Source organism: Plecotus auritus (genome assembly GCF_963455305.1).
Source record: "Plecotus auritus genome assembly, chromosome: 7".
In the NCBI taxonomy this organism is placed as follows: Eukaryota; Metazoa; Chordata; class Mammalia; order Chiroptera; family Vespertilionidae; genus Plecotus; species Plecotus auritus.
Window position 1 is genome coordinate 22164717 of NC_137774.1, and position 18718 is coordinate 22183434.

Genomic DNA, 18718 nt, shown 5'->3' on the forward strand with positions numbered 1-18718 from the left:
ACATAGGTTTTCAATTCATTGCTGAATAGTATAAGAATATGTTTACATTTGTAAGAAACTGCCAAACTGTTTTCCAGACCTTCTAAAGGTCTGCACTATTTTGCATTCCTACCAGCAATGAGTCTGAGAATTCCTGTTGCTCCACCACTTCACCAGTATTTGATGTTACCGGTGTTTTGGATTTTGACCATCTTAATGATCTTAATAGGTGTGTAGTGGTATCTCACTGTTGTTTTAATTTGTTGCCCCCTGGTGACATGATGTTAACCATCTTTTTATATGCTTACTAGAGGCCCGGTGCACGAATTCGTGCATGGGTGGAGTCCCTCTGAGTGGCCTGCAGGGATCGGGCCAAAACTCGTAGTCCAGTGTGGCCTGTAGCTCCTACTTGCCGCTCCCGCCGTGGGCTCGTGCCCAATCAGTCCTGATCAGGAGAGGCTTGCATTGCCGCAGCAGCACTCACCAGCCATGAGCCCTGCGTCTGGTGCCCTCCCAAGGCCGGGATAGGGCTGAAACCGGCTCTCCAACATCCCCCAAGGGGTCCTGGATTGAGAGAGGGTGCAGGCCAGGCTGAGGGACCCCACCGGTGCACTATCGGGCTGGGGAGGGACTGTGGGAGGGCTCCAGGGTGTGTCCGGCCCATCTTGCTCAGTCCCAATCGGCCGGACCCCAGCAGCAAGCTAACCTACCGGTCAGAGCATCTGCCCCCTGGTGGTCAGTGCACATCATAGTGATTGGTCAACCAGTAGACTGCCCCCTGGTGGTCAGTGCATGTCATAGCGAGCAGTTGAGCAGCCTTAGCATATCATTAGCATATTATGCCTTGATTGGTTGTTGTGCCGTTCGGTCTATTTGTATATTACCCTTTTATTATGTAGGATTTGCCATGTATAGTCTTCTTTGGTGTCTGTTCTGGTCTTTTTAAATTGGGTTGTTTGTTCTCTTATTGTTGAGGCTTTAAAAAATGTTTATTTATTGATTTTAGAGAGAGAAAGAAGAGGGAGAGAGAGAAAGAAAACATTGATTTGTTGTCCCACTTATTTGTGTATTCATTGGTTGATTCATGTATGTGCCCTGACCAGGGATCAAACCCACAACGTTGGTGTATCAGGCTGACGCTCTAACCAACTGAGCTACCTGGCCAGGGTGCCTATTATTGTTGAGTTTTATATTTGTATATTTTGGAGAACCGTACTTTATCAGATATGTTTTTTGCAAATATTTCTCCCAGTCTGTGGCTTGTCATCTTGTTTTCTTGACATTATCTTTTGCAGAGCAGAATTTTTTAATATTAATGATATTCAGCTGACAAATTATTTCTTGCATGGGTCATGCCTTTGGTGTTTTATCTAAAAAGTCATCACCATACCTAAGGTCATCTAGAGTTTCTCCTATGTTATCTTCTGGGAGTTGGAAGGCCATTTGTTCCAGCTTCATTTGTTCAAAAGACTGTCTTTTTTCCCTTGAAATGCTTCTGCTCCTTTGTTAAAGATCATTTGATTGTATTTGTGTGGGTCAGTTTCTGACTTTACTATTTCCCTGTTTTGGCTATTCTGAGTCTTTTTCCTTTGTATATAAACTTTAAAATCAGGTTGTTGATATTCACAAAATAACTTGCTAGGACTTTAATTGGGATGTATTGAATCTATAGATCAAGTTGGAAAAAACTGACATCTTGACAGTATTGTCTCCCTATTCATGTACATGGAATATTTCTCCATTTATTTAGATCTCCAGTATTTCAGAGCATTTATTTATTTTTATTATTATTTAAAAATTTATATTGCATTTATAGAGGTGACTTTGGTTAATAAAATTATATGAGTTTCAAGTGTACAGTTCTATAATACATCATCTCTTTATTGTATTGTGTGTTTACTGTCACTGAAAAAAGGCTTTTATTGATTTTAGAGAGAAAGGAAGGGAGAGGGAGAGATAGAGATAGAAACATCAATGACAGAGGAACATTGATTGGCTACCTCCTGTACTCCCCCCTACTGGGGATTGTGTCTGCAACCCAGGCACGAGCTCTGACCAGAATCGAACCAAAGACTTCTTGGTGTATGAGTCAACGCTCAACCACTGAGCCACATCGGCTGGGCTCACTGACCATTTTTTGATTGCCATATACCTAGCCCTGTCAGACGTGAAACTGAAGACAAACGGTTTTTTCATTTTGTTATCCTTTTAACTTAGTTGTTTAAAATAGGGAGTATGTGATGTTCCTGGTGGGGAGAGTTAATTTCCTTTCACTGGTAAGGGAAGATAGTATGGTTAACCTTTGCCCTGTTGTATAATACATTAGTAATATATTAACCTTTTTTCCCCCAAGCATCAAAAGAAAAGGTAGTTTAGCCCTTGTACCCTCAGAGGATTGTTTTGAGGTTTTCATGTCTTTAAACTTCTGCTTGTTTCTTTTCTTGTTGTGTCATCATGGGATACAGCTTAGTATGTCACATGTCAGCTTTACTTTCTTCTGGTGGGGTCACAGTATTTCATTTGTAAAACCAGGGGCTGGATTAAGGTGATCCAATTCTAATAGTCTTGTAAGGCCAGAAAAAGGAAATGTTCTTCCTTGTTGGAATATCCTATATAATAAAAGCCTAATATGCAATTTGTCCCCTCCACCTTGAGTTTGACGTGCTCACTATGACGTGTGCTGACCACCAGGGGGCAGCGAGGAACATGGCGGATGTCAGCGACATGCTGCAACCACTCGCCTGCTACCTGGAGGCAGGGGTGACAGAGACAGAGGTGCGGTGAGAATGCGGTGTGTCCACCAAGCTCACTCTCACTCCCCCTGCTAACCTCCTCCAGGATAACAGGGCTCACACACTGGGTAAGCCCCATGCTCAGGTGCTGGGTGCCTGTGAGGAGCCTGCCCTGCACCCGTGCAGCGCAGCATCTTCTGGGTGAGCCGGGCCACAGCCGCTGGGACCACAGGGGCAGGTTGGGCTTCCTGTGGGTTCGCACAGTAGCTGATCTGCGAGGCCGGCCGGGAGAGAGAGTGCTGCCCGCCTGGCTTCATGCGGTGCCGCTGGGCGGCCCAGAGGCCCACACTGTGCCCTGGCCCGTGGCGTCTGGCCATGCTCTCCACATCTCCATGTGGGGACTCTGGTGCCGTGACTCAGGTGGAGGGGGGTGCGCAGGGGCCCAGGGACCCAGGTGCTGCCCAGGTCCCAGAGGTCAGCTGGGACCTGCCCTTCCACACCAGACACTCGCACTTCGATCACTGGCCAGGCCTAGGGACCACACCCGTGCATGAATTTCGTGCATCAGGCCTCGAGTTTAAATAGATGAAACCAGTCTGGTATTAGCCTTCTTTTTGGGGGGTAACATTTTGTAATACAATTTTGAACTTACAGAACTGTTGAAGGAATATGACAGGCCTTGGCCTGATAACTCAGTTGGTTAGAGCATTAGCCTGATACACCAAGGTTGTGGGTTTGATCTGTGGTCAGGGCACATACAAGAATCAATCAATGAATGCATAAGTAAGTGGAACAACAAATTGATGTATCTCTCTCTCACTCTTCCTCTTTCTCTAAAAAAAAATCAATTAAAAAAAAAGAATATGAAATAAACTCCTTTATACCTTTTATCTAATTTCAGCAGTTTTTAATACTTTGCTGCATTTGCTAATTATTCTATGTATATGCATATATCCTATCTAATAAAAGAGTAATATGCAAATTGACATCACTCCAACACACAAGATGGCTGCCCCCATGTGGTCAAAGATGGCTGCCACAAGATGGCCAGCAGGGGAGGGTAGTTGGGGGGGACCAAGCCTGCAAGGGAGGGAAGTTGGGGGCGACTGGGCCTGCAGGGAAGGGCAGTTGGGGGGGACCCAGACCTGCAGGGGAGGGCAGTTAGGGTCAAAGAGGCTGGCAGGGGAACAGGTAGGCATCAATCAGGCTGGCAGGGGAGTGGTTAGGGAGTGATCCGGCTGGCAGGCAGGCGAGCAGTTGGGAGCCAGCAGTCCTGGATTGTGAGAGGGATGTCCGACTGCCCGTTTAGGCCTGATCCTACTGGGATCGGGCCTAAACGGGCAGTCGGACATCCCTTGAGGGGTCCCAGATTGGAGAGGGTACAGGCTGGGCTGAGGGACACACATCCCCATGCACGAATTTTGTGCACTGGGCTTCTAGTACATATATATTTATAAATATACATTTTCTTATTCTGAATCATTTGAAAGTAAATTGGAAAGATTGTGCTCTCTTACCACAAAATATTTACTTGTATATTTACTAAGAACAAAGGTAATACCTTATTTAACCAAAGTCAAATTATCAAAGTTAGGAAATTTAACATCGATACAGTGCTGTTATCTAGTCCAGAGTCCATAATTAATTTTTCCATTGTCCTTAGAATATACAAAAGTAGTTTCAGAACTAAGCTATACCATTGTGAAAGGCCACCCTATATAACTAGAGTTTAGTATTTACTTACAGGTTTTTGGGGGGTGGGGGGAACCTGCTCTTCACCATCTACCCTGCCTGGATCCTCCTCATAGAGCAGAAGCTTGGGGTGGGAGGTGGTGGGAAATTCTGTTACCACTCAGTACAAAGGCTAGCAAGATGGGATCTGTGGACACACTGGTTGCCAAAAAAACTTTTTAATTCTAAAATACCTGAACAGCTTTAGGAAACTGGGAGTTGTGGGAGCTACCACTCAGCCACTGAACTCACTGGAACAGATCTTCTACACTACAGAGCTGTAAGGAAATGGGGGGGCTGCACTGGTTTTAGCTGTTACCCTGTTCATTAGCTGTTCAGCCTGATCCTCTGTATAGAGGAGGAACGGGGGTGAGAGAAATGATACCACTTTAAGGCTGCCAAGCCCTCAGAATTCGTTCTTCACACAAAGTTGTGGGGGGCTGACTATATTAGGTATTCGAATGCGATACTTCCTACTGTTCTTGCTGAATTCCACAGATTCAGTCAGTCTCCAGAGACTTGGATAATTTGACTAGTTTAATTGATGTTTCTCTGGGAGGGAGGTTCTGCCTAACTCTTCACACCACCATTTCCAATATATTGTATAGTTAAAAGTTCAAACACTACAAAAGAAATTAAGTGAAAAGTAAATCTTCCCCTCCTAAACATGTTCCCAGGTCTGATTCTTAGAGGCAACGACTACTACCAGTTTTTTATTCAAACTTATAGAAATGTACACATATATGACCTAGACTTAATTTTTAAACCTGAAATTTCAAGATCTTCAGCTGCTGCAGAAAGCATCTTCAGTTTTTGAGTATGTGACTGGCTGACTCTTGTTATATCCAAAGTGTGTATTGCCTTTCCAGCTGCTTCTAAGAGCATTTATAGTCTTAAAAGGTTAAGCAACCGTTTCTGGCTTGGTTCTTAGTCATCATAGATTACCTAATTTATTACATACTTATTGGTAAAATTGGCTAGTATTCTTAGATCTAACATTGAATAAAGATTTTAAATATCAAAATGATGATATTGTCAACATTTTTTAGTGACGTTTCTTTTTGCTGTATTACAGTGTCTGCTGTTATATATATTGCTTTAGAAATCAGACAATGGAGAGAGGGGCTTTTAGGTGGTGAATAGCTGTTAGGTGGTTAACAACTTAGCCTTAAAATAGAACAAATTTAAAATAACATTGGGTTGGTTTTGAAGTTTTTATTTTAATTGTGATATTTTTAGAAATAAAGGGTTCTTTATTTGGATGTGATACTTACAGCCTTATTTCCCCACTTCATCTCTGAGGATTGTTGTTGAAACCCTTTCTGTGTAATGGTTTTGTTTTCTGATTTATAGCTATATACAAAAATATTGCATTATCTTCCCAAAGGGAGTTTTGCTGATACAGCCTTATTTTGCTGCTTTAGCTTTTTATTTATAATTTCTGCCTCAATAGCATCTACCTATTTGCACGAGATAAAACTGATCATAGAATTCTATCTGGGGAAAGAAAATAAAGAAAATGACAAGTCTACTGGTTAATTAAAGATGGATAGTCAAACTTTTGTGTAGTAGGAGGATAAACTTACTGAGACTCTACAAACTGTGTGTGATACGGACTCTAACTTCACTATATCTTCTCTCCTGTTGTTTCTAGCTGCTTTCTTCAGTTGCTACCTAGGTAACAGGTAGAAGCTACATAAAGCCTGGGATGGAAGACTTTATTTACATATATATGTATATTTTGTTGTTGTTGTTAATCCTCACCTGAGGATATTTTTTCCATTGATTTTTAGAGAGAGTGGAAGGGAGGAGGGATGTGGGAGATAGAGATAGAGATAGGGAGAGAGAGGATGAGAGAGAGAGTGGCGGAGAGAGAAAACATCTGTGTGAGAGAGACACATCAATTGGTTGCCTCCTGCACGTGCCCTGACTGGTGATCCAACTTGAGGCCCTTTGGTATGTAGGCCAGTATGCTAACCACTGAGAACACTGGCCAGGGCAGAATGGAAGACTTTATATCTTCCTGAGCATTTTCTTTAGTCAGATCGCTTTCCTCCTAATTCCAGGAACTGCTATGGAGATTCATAGTGTAGTCTATACAAGTGCTGCTTCCCAGAACCAGGCAGCATGGTGCCTCTGGTAAATGCAGTTGTGATGGGTGTACTGAAGGAATAGGAATTGTGGTATGATGCGGCACAATGAAGGAAGAATCCTTGGGAAATTTGAAAAATTGAACTCTGAAGGAAAATTAGCCTGGGTGAAGTGTTATGTGGGGAACTTGGGCAGTGAGAGAGCACATCAGTCCCTAGTGCGATCCAGTCAGTCAATAACAGATAAGTCTCAAAAACGAAATGTTGAGCAAAAGAAACAAGACACATAAATAAAGTATATTTATACAAAGTTTAAAAACAGGCCAAACCCTTTTTTGGGGTTAGAAGTCAGGACTTTTGTGGAGGAGTACAGGTTGTTATTAGAAAAAGGGCAAAAAGTGGGCTTATGGGGTGTTGGTGATTCTGTATGTTGATAGAGGTATTGAGTACATAAGTATGGTATGTTTGTGAACATTCATTGAGCTGTACACTTATGACCTATGTAGTTTTCTGAATGCATGTCATACCTCAATATGAAGTTAAAAAGAAAAAAAGTTTGTAGTAGTTTAGTGCTGCATATTTGGCCTGTCTAATTGTCCATAATTGTGAATTGAATAAATAAGGACTGGTTAAATTTTGTTATGTTTCTTATATTCCTGGAGAATACAAGGTGGCTATTTTTGAGAATGAATAATTCCATCTGTACTGACATGAAGCCATTATTAAATAAATAAAGTTTCCAAACATATATCCTATTTATGTTAAAATAAATCACTAAATGCATATCCTTGTATATGCATAGAAAATATCTTGAAGGACACACATTAAATAATTAACAGTGGTTAGCCTTGAGGATTGATTTGTGGGTAATGTGACAAAATGGAGAACATTGAACTTTTATATAATTTTTTTTTACTGTGAGCATGGGTTACTCATGATAAAAGTGAATTAAAAAATAAATACATGTATTAAATACTATTTTAAAGGCAAATGGATTGGGAGAAGTAATGTTGCTATATCTGATAACATCTCCAAAGTGTGGTTAAAAGAGAAAAAGAAGTTGTAGGAGTAATTAGAGCCCCCTTGAAAAGGTAATATAGTTCTACCTTACTCCACCCCAGAGGGTGAGACAGATTTTAATGAGCTTGAATAAACAAAGTGAATGTGGACACTTGATATAAAGTAGAACTAAATTGCGTCTGCAACTGTCTTTTAGTTGATCCAGAGTACCAGAAGGAAGCAGAACAGAGACATCGAGAATTGGCAGCTAAAGCTGGAGGATTTAATGACTTTGCAACTTTAGCTGTCATTTTTGAGCAGTGCAAATCAAGGTATGTGAGTTGTCTGTACTGGAAATTGTCAGTTTGAAATATAGCTCCAATATGTATTACTATGTGACTTTAGACAGTTGTTTGGTCAGGATGATATTAACCTTCAGGTATTTTTGTGAACATTAGTGAGATTCTTCTATGTCAGGTGACTGTTACTTAGTAAGCATTTATTATATAACTAGAGGCCCAGTGCACTCAGGGGGATCCCTCAGCCCGGCCTATGCCCTCCCGCTGTCTGGGACCCCTCAGGGGATGTCCACCTGCTGGCTTAGGCCTGCTCCCCGGGGGATCGGGCCTAAGCTGGCAGTCAGACATCCTTCTGGCAGCCCGGGAACCCTCCGGGGAGCGGGCCTCAGCCGTTAGGTCGGACATCCTTAGCGCTGTTGCAGAGGCAGGAGAGGCTCCCACCACCGCCACTGCACTGGCCAGCCATGAGCCGGCTTCTGGCTGAGCAGCGCTCCCCCTGTGGAAGCGCACTGACCACCAGGAGGCAGCTCCTGTGTTGAGTGTCTTCCCCCTGGTAGTCAGTGCATGTCATAGCAACCGGTCGTTCCAGGTCATTCTGCCGTTAGGGTCAATTTGCATATTTCCCTTTTATTATATAGGATATTAGTGTTTTTCTTTCTCTCCCTGAACCTTTCCTGAAAATGACCTTATAGAATTTTGATTCTATATAAGTACCTTAGATGAGAAAATGATTGCCCTAACTGGTTTGGCTCAGTGGATAGAGCGTCAGCCTGCAGACTAAAGGGTCCCAGGTTCGATTCCGGTCAAGGGCATGTACCTTGGTTGCAGGCACATACCCAGTAGGGAGTGTGCAGGAGGCAGCTGATCAATGTTTCTCTCTCATCGATGTTTCTAACTCTCTATCCCTCTCCCTTCCTCTCTGTAAAAAATCAATAAAATATATTTAAAAAAAAAAAGAAAATGATTGGCTGTTTGTTAAAGCATATGTGTATAAAATATCCATTTACAAATAATTTTTAATTCACTCAGAGGTATCCACATTTAATTGTTTTTTCAAATTCCTTAAAATGCTTTTTCTTTCCTTTTTTTTATTTTAGAAAAAGAGGGAGGGAGAGAGGGGGAGAGAGATAGAAACATCAATGAGAGAGGAACATCATCGATTGGCTGCCTCCTACACAGCCCACACTGGGGATTGAGCCTACAACCAAGGTACATGCCCTTGACCAGAATTGAAGCCAGGACCCTTCAGTCCACAGGCTGACGCTCTATCCACTGAGCAAAACTGGCTAGGGCTAAAATGCTTTTTCAGTAATTGGATAGACCTCATAAAAGAGCTGAGAGTTGCTTTTGAGTTTCTAGTTTTGTAATACAAATGAGGATGTTAGACTGTCTTTCACTTATAGAAGATACTTTCAAGATACCGTTATTTCTGTTTTTCAGTGGAGCTCCAGCTTCCTGGTGCCAAAAACACTGGATTCATTGGAGGTGCTTATTTTCTGCATTTCGTGTTGAAGCTCAACTTCGAGACCTAATCAGGAAGCTTAAACAGGTGATTGCTTTTGTCCTGAGTAGCATTTGGACAAGACCCTCGGAGTTAACCAAAACCATATAAATTATGAGATGTTCTAGTCTGGCTTGTTAATAACCCGCCATTCCTAACCCTGTGTGAGCACCAAGCATTGTAACCGCTTATCCTTCTAGGAGGTCCTTTACCTGGCCTTGGTCAGTTTTCTTACATTCATGTGTTAATCAATACTCAGCTGAACACAGATCTCTGGAGTTCTCTATAAAGGTCTCTTCTCTCCTGAACTCTGCCTGTGAACTCCAGTCATTTTGGTCTTCCTGTATTCTCAGCTCTGTCTCTTTAACTAAGGGAGTTTTCAGGATTCCACTTGGGTTTTTCCTTCTCTGCACCTTGATCCAGAATCTCTTTCAAGGTGGACTATGCTGGGGTGGTTGTTGGGTTTACTTCATTTATTTCCCTTTATTTTATTTTTAATGATTTATTGGGGTGACATTGGTTAGTAAAATTATATCTTGTTGTATTGCTCCCTTTATCATTATGAACTATCCTTTTTTGTCTCTTACTATAACCTTCGTTTTAAAGTCTATTTTGTCACATATTAAGTATTGCTATCCCAGTGTTGTTTTTTTCATTTTCATTTGCAAGGAATATCTTTTACCATCCTTTTACTTTTACTCTGTGTATATTTTGTTCTGAGGTGGGTCTCTTGTAGACAGCATATATAGGTCTTGTTTTCTTATACATTCAGCTACCCTATGTCCTGTGTGTGTGTGTGTGTGTGTGTGTGTGTGTTTTGATTTTAGAGAGAGGAAGGGAGAGAGAGAGAAACCTTAATGTGAGAGAGAAACATCAATCAGTTGCCTCCTGTATATACCCCAACCTGGGATCAAATTCAAAACCTAAGTATGTGCCCTGACTGGGAATCAATTTGCAACCTTGTGGCATATGGGACAATGCTCCAACCAACCGAGCCACCCAGCCAGAGCCTTTTAACATTTCTTCTAATACTGGTTTGGTGGTAACGAATTCTTTTAGCTTTGGTTTGTTTGTTTCTTTTTTGGTCTGGGAAGCTCTTTATCCTTCAATTTTAAATGATAACCTTGTTGGGAAAAATAGTCTTAGTTGTAGGCCCTTGCTTTTCATCACTTTGAATATTTCATGCCAGTCCTTTCTGGCCTGAAATGTTTCTGTTGAGAAATTAACTGACAGTCTTATGGGAGCTCCCTTGTAGGTAACTGACTTGCTCTTGCTGCTTTTAAGATTCTCTCTTTGTCTTTAACCTTTGCTATTTTAATTATGATGTGTCTTGGTGTGGGCCTATTTGGGTTCATCTTTTTGGGGACTCTTCCTTTATTTCTTGGAGACCATTATTCCTCATCACTTGGTATATGTACAGTATTTTGAAAGTCCATATTTAGGTTGTTTCAAGCAGAAGGGTAAATCTGGTCCCTCTTACTCTGTATTGGCCAGAAACAGAATTTTTAGAAATGTGGATTTTTCAAAATAAAAGAATATTTTAAATTATTCTGTGAGATTTACCATTGTGTGTGTGTGTATATGTATACATACATACATATATTATATATATATATATATATATTCTATATTCTTTCTATAGCAAAGTGATTTTCCAAGAGAGACCTTTGAAGGCCCTAAACATGAAGTACTACGAAGATGTCTTTGCGCAGGCTATTTCAAAAATGTAGCTCGAAGGTAAGCAATATGAGCTTGGGAGATGGGTAAAGAAGTGCTAGTATATTTTACTACAATATTGAACTATTTAATATTAAAGATTGATGATTTGATTTAAGCTCTGTGATTATGATCAGCTGTTACAGTGACCCTTTTCATAATGGTGACTTGTGCAGGGAAAGCTGCAGTGGTTCAGAGTGGGATATTGGAACTCAAGTGGGCAGTAGGGGAGTCTGAAGGACAGCTGTCCAGCATGGGTATCAGTGCCTTAGCAGAGTGACAAGGCTTTTTTTTACAGAGGGGTTGCTCTGTGTGCAGTGTGAAAGCCAAAAGTTTGAGGATGACATCCCTAAAGGAATGGGTTGGTGTGGAGTGCCAGGGCTTGAGCAGGATGGAGAAAGCACTCACATGGGAATTTTTCAGTATTGAGTATTAGAGTGAGGAGGGCATTTTTGTAAGGAAAGGGATAACAGTGTTGGTGATGGGAGATTCATTTTATACAGAGGAATCGAGCACATAAATATATTAATAATGGTGAAAGGAGTTGGAAGTACTGAAAGGGAGAAAATGAGAACGAGCTCTGTGGTGTTGGGTTGGAACTTCAGGGTATCATTGTGAACTTATGTTTTTTAAAACAGATGGATAGATAGGGAAATAAAAATGGATGTTACTGTAAATATATATAAAACATGTATTTGTATGTGTGTAAATATTTATATACATATGTGCCCTATCTCTGAGATGGACTGGGAGCAATGACACCATAATGCCCAGATCTTGACTTGGAAAAATCATCTGCTACATGAAGGAATCACGCCTCTATGGAGAAATAGGGCTGGGAAAGTACAAGATGAGCCTAAAACATCTTATTTTGCCAGTGAGCAAAGAAGTGATGAGCGAAGGCTGAGGCCATGTCAGAAGTACACAGGCGCCAGCTTGAATTGGCTCCAACTGGTCACATGTGGGACATTTTGAGCATCAAAATAAATGAAAGTAATGGGTGATATAACCCACTGAATAAAATGTGAAGTCATGGGTCTATAGTCATATAAATTAGTAAATTAATAAATTAAAAGTTTAATGACAAATAGAATTATTTGCAGCATCTCTCTATAAAATTCTTATTAATTACAAAGGAAAAAGTAACTTTTCACTGGAAAGGCCTGGCAGATACTACCTAAGTCAAACAATCAAAGTGAACATTATTTATGAAACAAATCAAAATCATGTTTTTCCTGATAGAATATAATGAAAACATAGCGTCACTTTTGTGATATTCCTGCCAAAGATGCATAACCTGAATCTAATCATCCTGAAACAGACAAACTCACATTGATTATAACTAACCTGTAATCTTTAAAGATGTCAGGATTATGAAGGTCAGAGAAAGACTGGGGAAGTATTCCAGAATGAAGGAGACTAAGGGGACATTAAAAGTAAAAGCAATACATGATTTCTGAACTAGATCCTTTTGCTATAAATGATATTATTACAACATTTGATAAAACTTCAATGGGGGCTGAGGATTAAATGTTAGGAATATATTAGTGTTAATTCCCTGATTTTGTTGGATGTATTATGATTATGTAAAAGAATGTCCTTGGTTATAGGGAATGTAAACTCAGGTATTTGGGAATGATGGGGCATAAAGTTGGCAACTAATTCTCAAAATGGTTCAAGTAAAAAATGTATAAATATACACTGTATTATACAGATATATAAACAATTATAATGCTGTCTGATCTGGGTTATAATAGGAATACATATAACGTAGTATAGGAAATCAGTTGTAATGACAATTGACCTAGTGCTGTTAATTGAAAAGTTTTGGGAATAACATTTATGTAAGAAAGTGTAGAAGAGGATAAGAATTTGAAATTAAGAACATGAATTAGAAAAATTCATGAGATGTTCTAATTATCAGATTTTAGAATACTGAAAATAATTTATATCTTTAAAAAGTGATATAAATAACACTGTGTTTAAGTCAGAAAACCTATGATTGGGACTTGCTTTTACCATACATTAGCTCTGTGACCTCTAATTTAGAAGGCTAACATTTTTTGAAATCTCACTTTTGACCTTAAAGTGATTGGCTCTCAAAACTCAGGTTGTTTTGAGCCTTTATTATGAAAGTATTTTGGAAAATCTAAAGCACAAATACAATATTATTGCCCAGCCTGTTTGGCTCAGTGATTGAGCGTCGAGCTATGAACCAGGGGGTCCCAGTTTGATGCCCTGTTGGCACATGCTTGGGTTTCAGGCTAGATCCCCAGTGGGGGGCGTGGAGGAGGCAGCCAATCAAAGATTCTCATCACTGATGTCTCTGTCTCTCTCTCCCTCTCCCATCCTCTCTGAAATAAATAAAAAATGTATTTAAAAAATACACAAGTAAAATTTTATTGTTAATATTACTACTTGTTAACCAAAAGTGTTTATACTTAAATGACTCAGTTATATCATTCATAGTTTAAGATGAATTGGTAGAGAAGTAATAGTGACAGTTGAATAAACTTAAACCTCTGTTTATGATACTCTTTGTAGCAGAACATATAACTATTCATTTAGTGCTCTACTGATGTCTTTGTTGTAGTATCAGTGTCTTTATCCTTTCTTTTTGTTTTTAGATCTGTTGGGAGAACATTTTGCACAATGGATGGGCGTGGAAGCCCAGTTCACATTCATCCTTCCTCAGCAGTAAGTACCTTATCCTATATAATAAAAAGCTAATATGCAAATCAACCAAATGGCGGAATGACTGGTTGCTATGACGCACACTGACCACCAGGGGGCAGACACTCAACGCAGGAGCTGCCCCCTGGTGGTCAGTTCCCTCCCACAGGGAGAGCGCCACTCAGCCAGAAGCCAGGCTCACAGCTGGCGAGCACAGCAGCGGTGGCAGGAGCCACTCCCACTTCCGAGGCAGTGCTAAGGATGTCCGACTGTGCAGGCCAGGCTGAGGGACCCCCCTCCCTCGAGTGCACGAATTTCATGCACTGGGCCTCTAGTTTTTAATAAAGAGAAGAAATTTGTAAAGTTGTAGGATTAAGTGATATATAGATGTCTTCTACTTTTTGCTTTGAGGTTAAGTTTTTTTGTTTGTTTGTTTGTAAATATATTTTTATTGATTTTTTACAGAGAGGAAGGGAGAGGGATAGAGTGTTAGAAACATCAATGAGAGAGAAACATCGATAAGCTGCCTCCTGCACACCCCCTATTGGGGATGTGCCCACAACCAAGGTACATGCCCTTGACCGGAATCGAACCTGGGACCTTTCATTCCGCAGGCCAATGCTCTATCCACTGAGCCAAACAGGATAGGGCTGAGGTTAAGTTTATAACTATCCTAATATATAAAAAGCCAGGGGCCATCATGACCAAAACAACCGAACATACAACTGAACAATAGGCTGCGTGGGGTGCCAAGGCTGGCAGAGTGGTTAGTGAGGGATGACCAAACCACTGAACAGTAGGCTGCGTGGGGTGACCAGGCCGGCAGGGGTGTTAGTGAGGAACTACCAAACCACTGAACAGCAGGCTGTGTGGGGTGACCAGGCCGGCAGGGGTGGGGCAGTTGGGAGCAACCAGGCCGGTGGGGGGGGGCGGGCAGTTGGGGGCGACCAGGCTGGCAGTGGGGGGCAGTTAGGGGCGACCAGGCTGGCATGGGGGGCAGTTAGGGGCAACTAGGCTGGCAGGGGGGGCAGATGAGGGAGACCAGGCCGGCAGGGGGGGGCAGTTGGGGGAGACCAGGCCGGCAGAGGGAACACTAAGGGGCGACCAGGCCGGTGGGGGTGGGGGCAGTTAGGGGTGATCAGGCTGGCAGGCAGAGGCGGTTAGGGGTGATCAGGCTGGCAGGGGGGGCAGTTAGGGGTGATCAGACAGGCAGGCATGTGAGCAGTTAGGAGCCAGCGGTCCCGGATTGTGAGAGGGATGTCCGACTGCTGGTTTTGGCCTGATCCCTGGGATCGGGCTGAAACTGGCAGTTGGACATCCCCCCGAGGGGTCCCGGATCAGAGAGGGTCCAGGCTGCGCTGAGGGGACCCCCTCCCCCTGTGCACAAATTTTGTGTACCGGGCCTCTAGTATTACATAAAGCTGTAAAGGTATTGAGTTGGTCTCTGTATCCTGATTGAAGCATATAGGAATTCAGAAGAGTTTGGGCTAATAGTATTTGGTTAGTCTAACGTGGAATAAGGCAGTTTATTGAGTTATCATCCCTAAGTGAGTTCTTTTGTACAGCTTCACGAACAGGAAACCAAACTTGAATGGATTATTTTTCATGAGGTATTAGTTACCACCAAAGTCTACGCAAGAATTGTGTGTCCAATTCGCTATGAATGGGTGAGAGACTTGTTACCCAAGTTGCATGAATTTAATGCACATGACTTGAGCAGTGTGGCCCGACGTGAAGCAAGAGAAGATGCAAGAAGGAGATGGACAAATAAGGAAAATGTAAAACATCTAAAGGGTGAGTATATCACTTCTTTTGGTAATATAGTCCAGGAAACATAAATGTCCAAATTCTTATGTAATCACAGAAATATTGTTACAGGACTTAGATTCTGGCTCTATCTACTCAGAAAGCAAAGAATTATCATGAGTCTCATACTTCGTTATTTTGACTTCCTTCTTTCCTTACAGTTAATCTTGTTTTTTTAACCCCTCTGTCCAATAGCATTGTTAATAAGTATATTGAGTTTTTATCATATACTGAAAGCTTGCATTACCCCACTGGGGAATTTTCATAATAAACTATAAGGTAAGTACATATTCCCACTTTATATATGAAGAAGTACTTAGCAGTGTACAATACTTTGCTAAAAATCGCATAGCTCATAATTGGTGAATCTGGATTCTGAATCAAGTAACCTGATTCTATGGTCCTTACTCTTAGCTATTATGTCATACTGCTTCCCAGTAGTACTTTACTATTTTTATTTGGTTTATAAAATTTTGTGATTTATTTCCTCAGAACATCTCTTTTTTATTTTTCTGTGAAATGTTAGGTTCCTAATTGGGAGGCATAAACAGTGTGGTACTGAACTAGGACAGAAAGCTTAATTCTTAGTTCACACATACAAAAAGCTTTTCATTTCAGTAAAGCTTTCTGAGGCTGATTGATGGAACAAGTTATATTATCCTTATTTAACATGACTGAGAAATGAAATGGTGAGGAATTTGCCCAAGATGATAGAATAGTCTTTTTAGTAACATTAGACACTAGACATTTTGTTGCAGTGTATAACTGTAGTGTATAAATGCTTGAATAGCGTCAGTTTTTCTGACTGCTTCGGCCTCCATGCTCTTGTTTTTTAGCCATAGACTATATCATTTTTTTTTTTGAAAGGGCAGAATTTAATTTTACCTAAACATTGAAAAATCAGGACATCTCTTTCTCTTAACCTTTCTAGCACTGAATTTCAAAATTTAAGTTTTACTGGATTTATCTGTAACATTTTCAGATGGAATATCAAAAGAAGTCCTAAAGAAAATGCAAAGGAGAAATGACGATAAATCCATATCAGATGCCCGTGCTCGTTTCCTTGAGAGAAAGCAGCAGAGGTCCCAGGATCACAGTGACACACTGAAGGGAACAGCCTAATCAGTGATCCCTCCAATTCAGGAAGTAGGAAAAGCAGCCATGAAATGTGCTTCTACTTTACCATTTATGTAAGACGGCACTACCAAGAGGAAGTGGTCAGCAGTTGTTTTTAGCATATGGGCTAAAAGCACATCAAACTCATTAATACCAATGGATGGAATTTTCAGAGAAGATTGGGTTGCCATAGTCATAGGCAATGATATATGAAACCAATGAAAGACAATACATGTGATATTTTTCTCACTTCAATTTTGCTGGCCTTAACTGGTATCAAATGCTGTTGTTGGGATATTTTCAAAGAACATTGAATTTTATGTAATCAGTGTGTATTCCATTTGCATTGAAGCATTAAAAATTATTTTCCTTAAATATCTTTAAGGCCTTCTTTTGCTATTAGAATAGTATTATATCAGGCTATCAGGTATGTGACCATTTCCTTCAGAAGGCTGAACATTAGAGGTTTTTATTCAGCAATATTTAGATGTCTGTTTAATTGCTAAAGAGCTTTATAGATATTTAGAGAAAAGAGTTAACTAGTAAATAAGAAAATTGCCTATGGCAGTATTCTTTGTTGAATTAATATTAATCCTTAAATTGATTTTTCTGGGATTATATAAATTCCTTTTTATATAAAAGTATATTATTTAAAACAGTAGCTATAGCCATTAACCAAAGGACAGATGATATATATATATATATATATATATATATATATATATATATGTTCTTTTTGTAGCTGTCTCTACATACTTGTATCAGCATCATGTATGTAGTTGTGACAGTGTTTTCAAACAGCTCTTCTACCTGGCCTACTCTCTTGCCTCCAGCTGCTTGGGTAGGACCATTTAAACATCTGTTATGCTGTCTTGAAATGGGATTTTCAAAGCAGCCAACAATACATCACCAGTGTTTCAAATTGGAACCTTGAGGCTAATTAATATCACACTCAGGCCATATTCAACACTTGCCCACTCTATTGTTTACTGTCTTGTATTCTAGTTGTTTGCGTATTTGTCTTTCTCCCACTAGATTATATGCTCTTTGTGGGCAGCAACTATGTCTCTTTCATCTTTGTATCTTTCACGGCACTTAGCACAGTGCGTTGCACATAGTAGTTGCTCAATGTTCGTTAAATAAAGCTATTAGTGTATTTAAAATTCAAAAGGCAGTATAATGTGTGTTTTTAGGATTTTTGGTAAAAACTAAGAATCTAAATTGTTTATTGGTAACTAACACTTCTGCAGTTAAATAGTTTTCTGTCAATATTAGAGACTTGGAAATCTTTATTGAAAAATCACATGAGGACCCAAATCCATGTGTTTGTTCTTGAAGTAAGGTGAGTGGTGACAGTTTCTATGAACATTCCCTGCATTGTTAATTTATTTTCATCTTAAGTGCTCTCTAGTGTTTCAGCATGTTAGTCCTATCAGTTCCCCTTGTCAGGTACATGTATTGGTGCATTCCTTTGATGTGATAGGGGTGTATGTGGATTCTTAGAATAAAAGCTCTTTTATTTCTGTAAATTAAGCACACATTCAATAAGTTAAGCACACGTTCTAAATCTATAGTCCATTCTCAAATTTCATTAGTTCTCCTAATAATGTCCTTTATGTTTTCCCAAATTCAGGATTTAGTCAAGAATCAAGTATTATATTTAATCTCTTTTAACCTGGAAAAGGTCTGGAAAAGGTCCTTAGTCTTTGTCTTTTACATATATCAATTTTTTTTCTTTCGTTGCATTGTACCTTTTCAAATAACATTTTGACATTTTAAAATAATACAGACTAGTTATTTTATAGAATGTTCTCAATTTGCGTTTCTCTGAAGGCATCAAATTTGGAGGCACATGGTATTTGCCCCTTATTGATATTAATTTTGATTACTTGGTTAGGGTTTTTATTTCTTCAATAAGTAATTTGGAGGAGGGATACTTTGAAATAGCCTATTCCTCATAAATTATCACCCTTTGGATTTATCATAAACTGATGATTCTTGCCTGAATCAGTTTTATTATTTTTATGGTTACAAAATGGTGATTCCCCCCTAATTCTTTGCTATATTTGTTATATT

General features: G+C 40.1%; 1 protein-coding gene across 1 annotated transcript in view; it reads left to right on the plus strand.

The window, feature by feature from the left end:
• Window positions 1-17019, plus strand: part of DHX40 (DEAH-box helicase 40) — a 37738-nt gene extending 20719 nt beyond the window's left edge. Inside the window, exons 13-18 of the mRNA XM_080681525.1 lie at window positions 7749-7863; window positions 9271-9379; window positions 10974-11068; window positions 13675-13744; window positions 15286-15514; window positions 16509-17019. Of these exons, the coding sequence (XP_080537651.1) occupies window positions 7749-7863; window positions 9271-9379; window positions 10974-11068; window positions 13675-13744; window positions 15286-15514; window positions 16509-16648 (758 nt within the window). The 3' untranslated portion in view covers window positions 16649-17019. The remainder of the gene's footprint in view (window positions 1-7748; window positions 7864-9270; window positions 9380-10973; window positions 11069-13674; window positions 13745-15285; window positions 15515-16508) is intronic.
• The last annotated feature ends 1699 nt before the right edge of the window (window positions 17020-18718 follow it).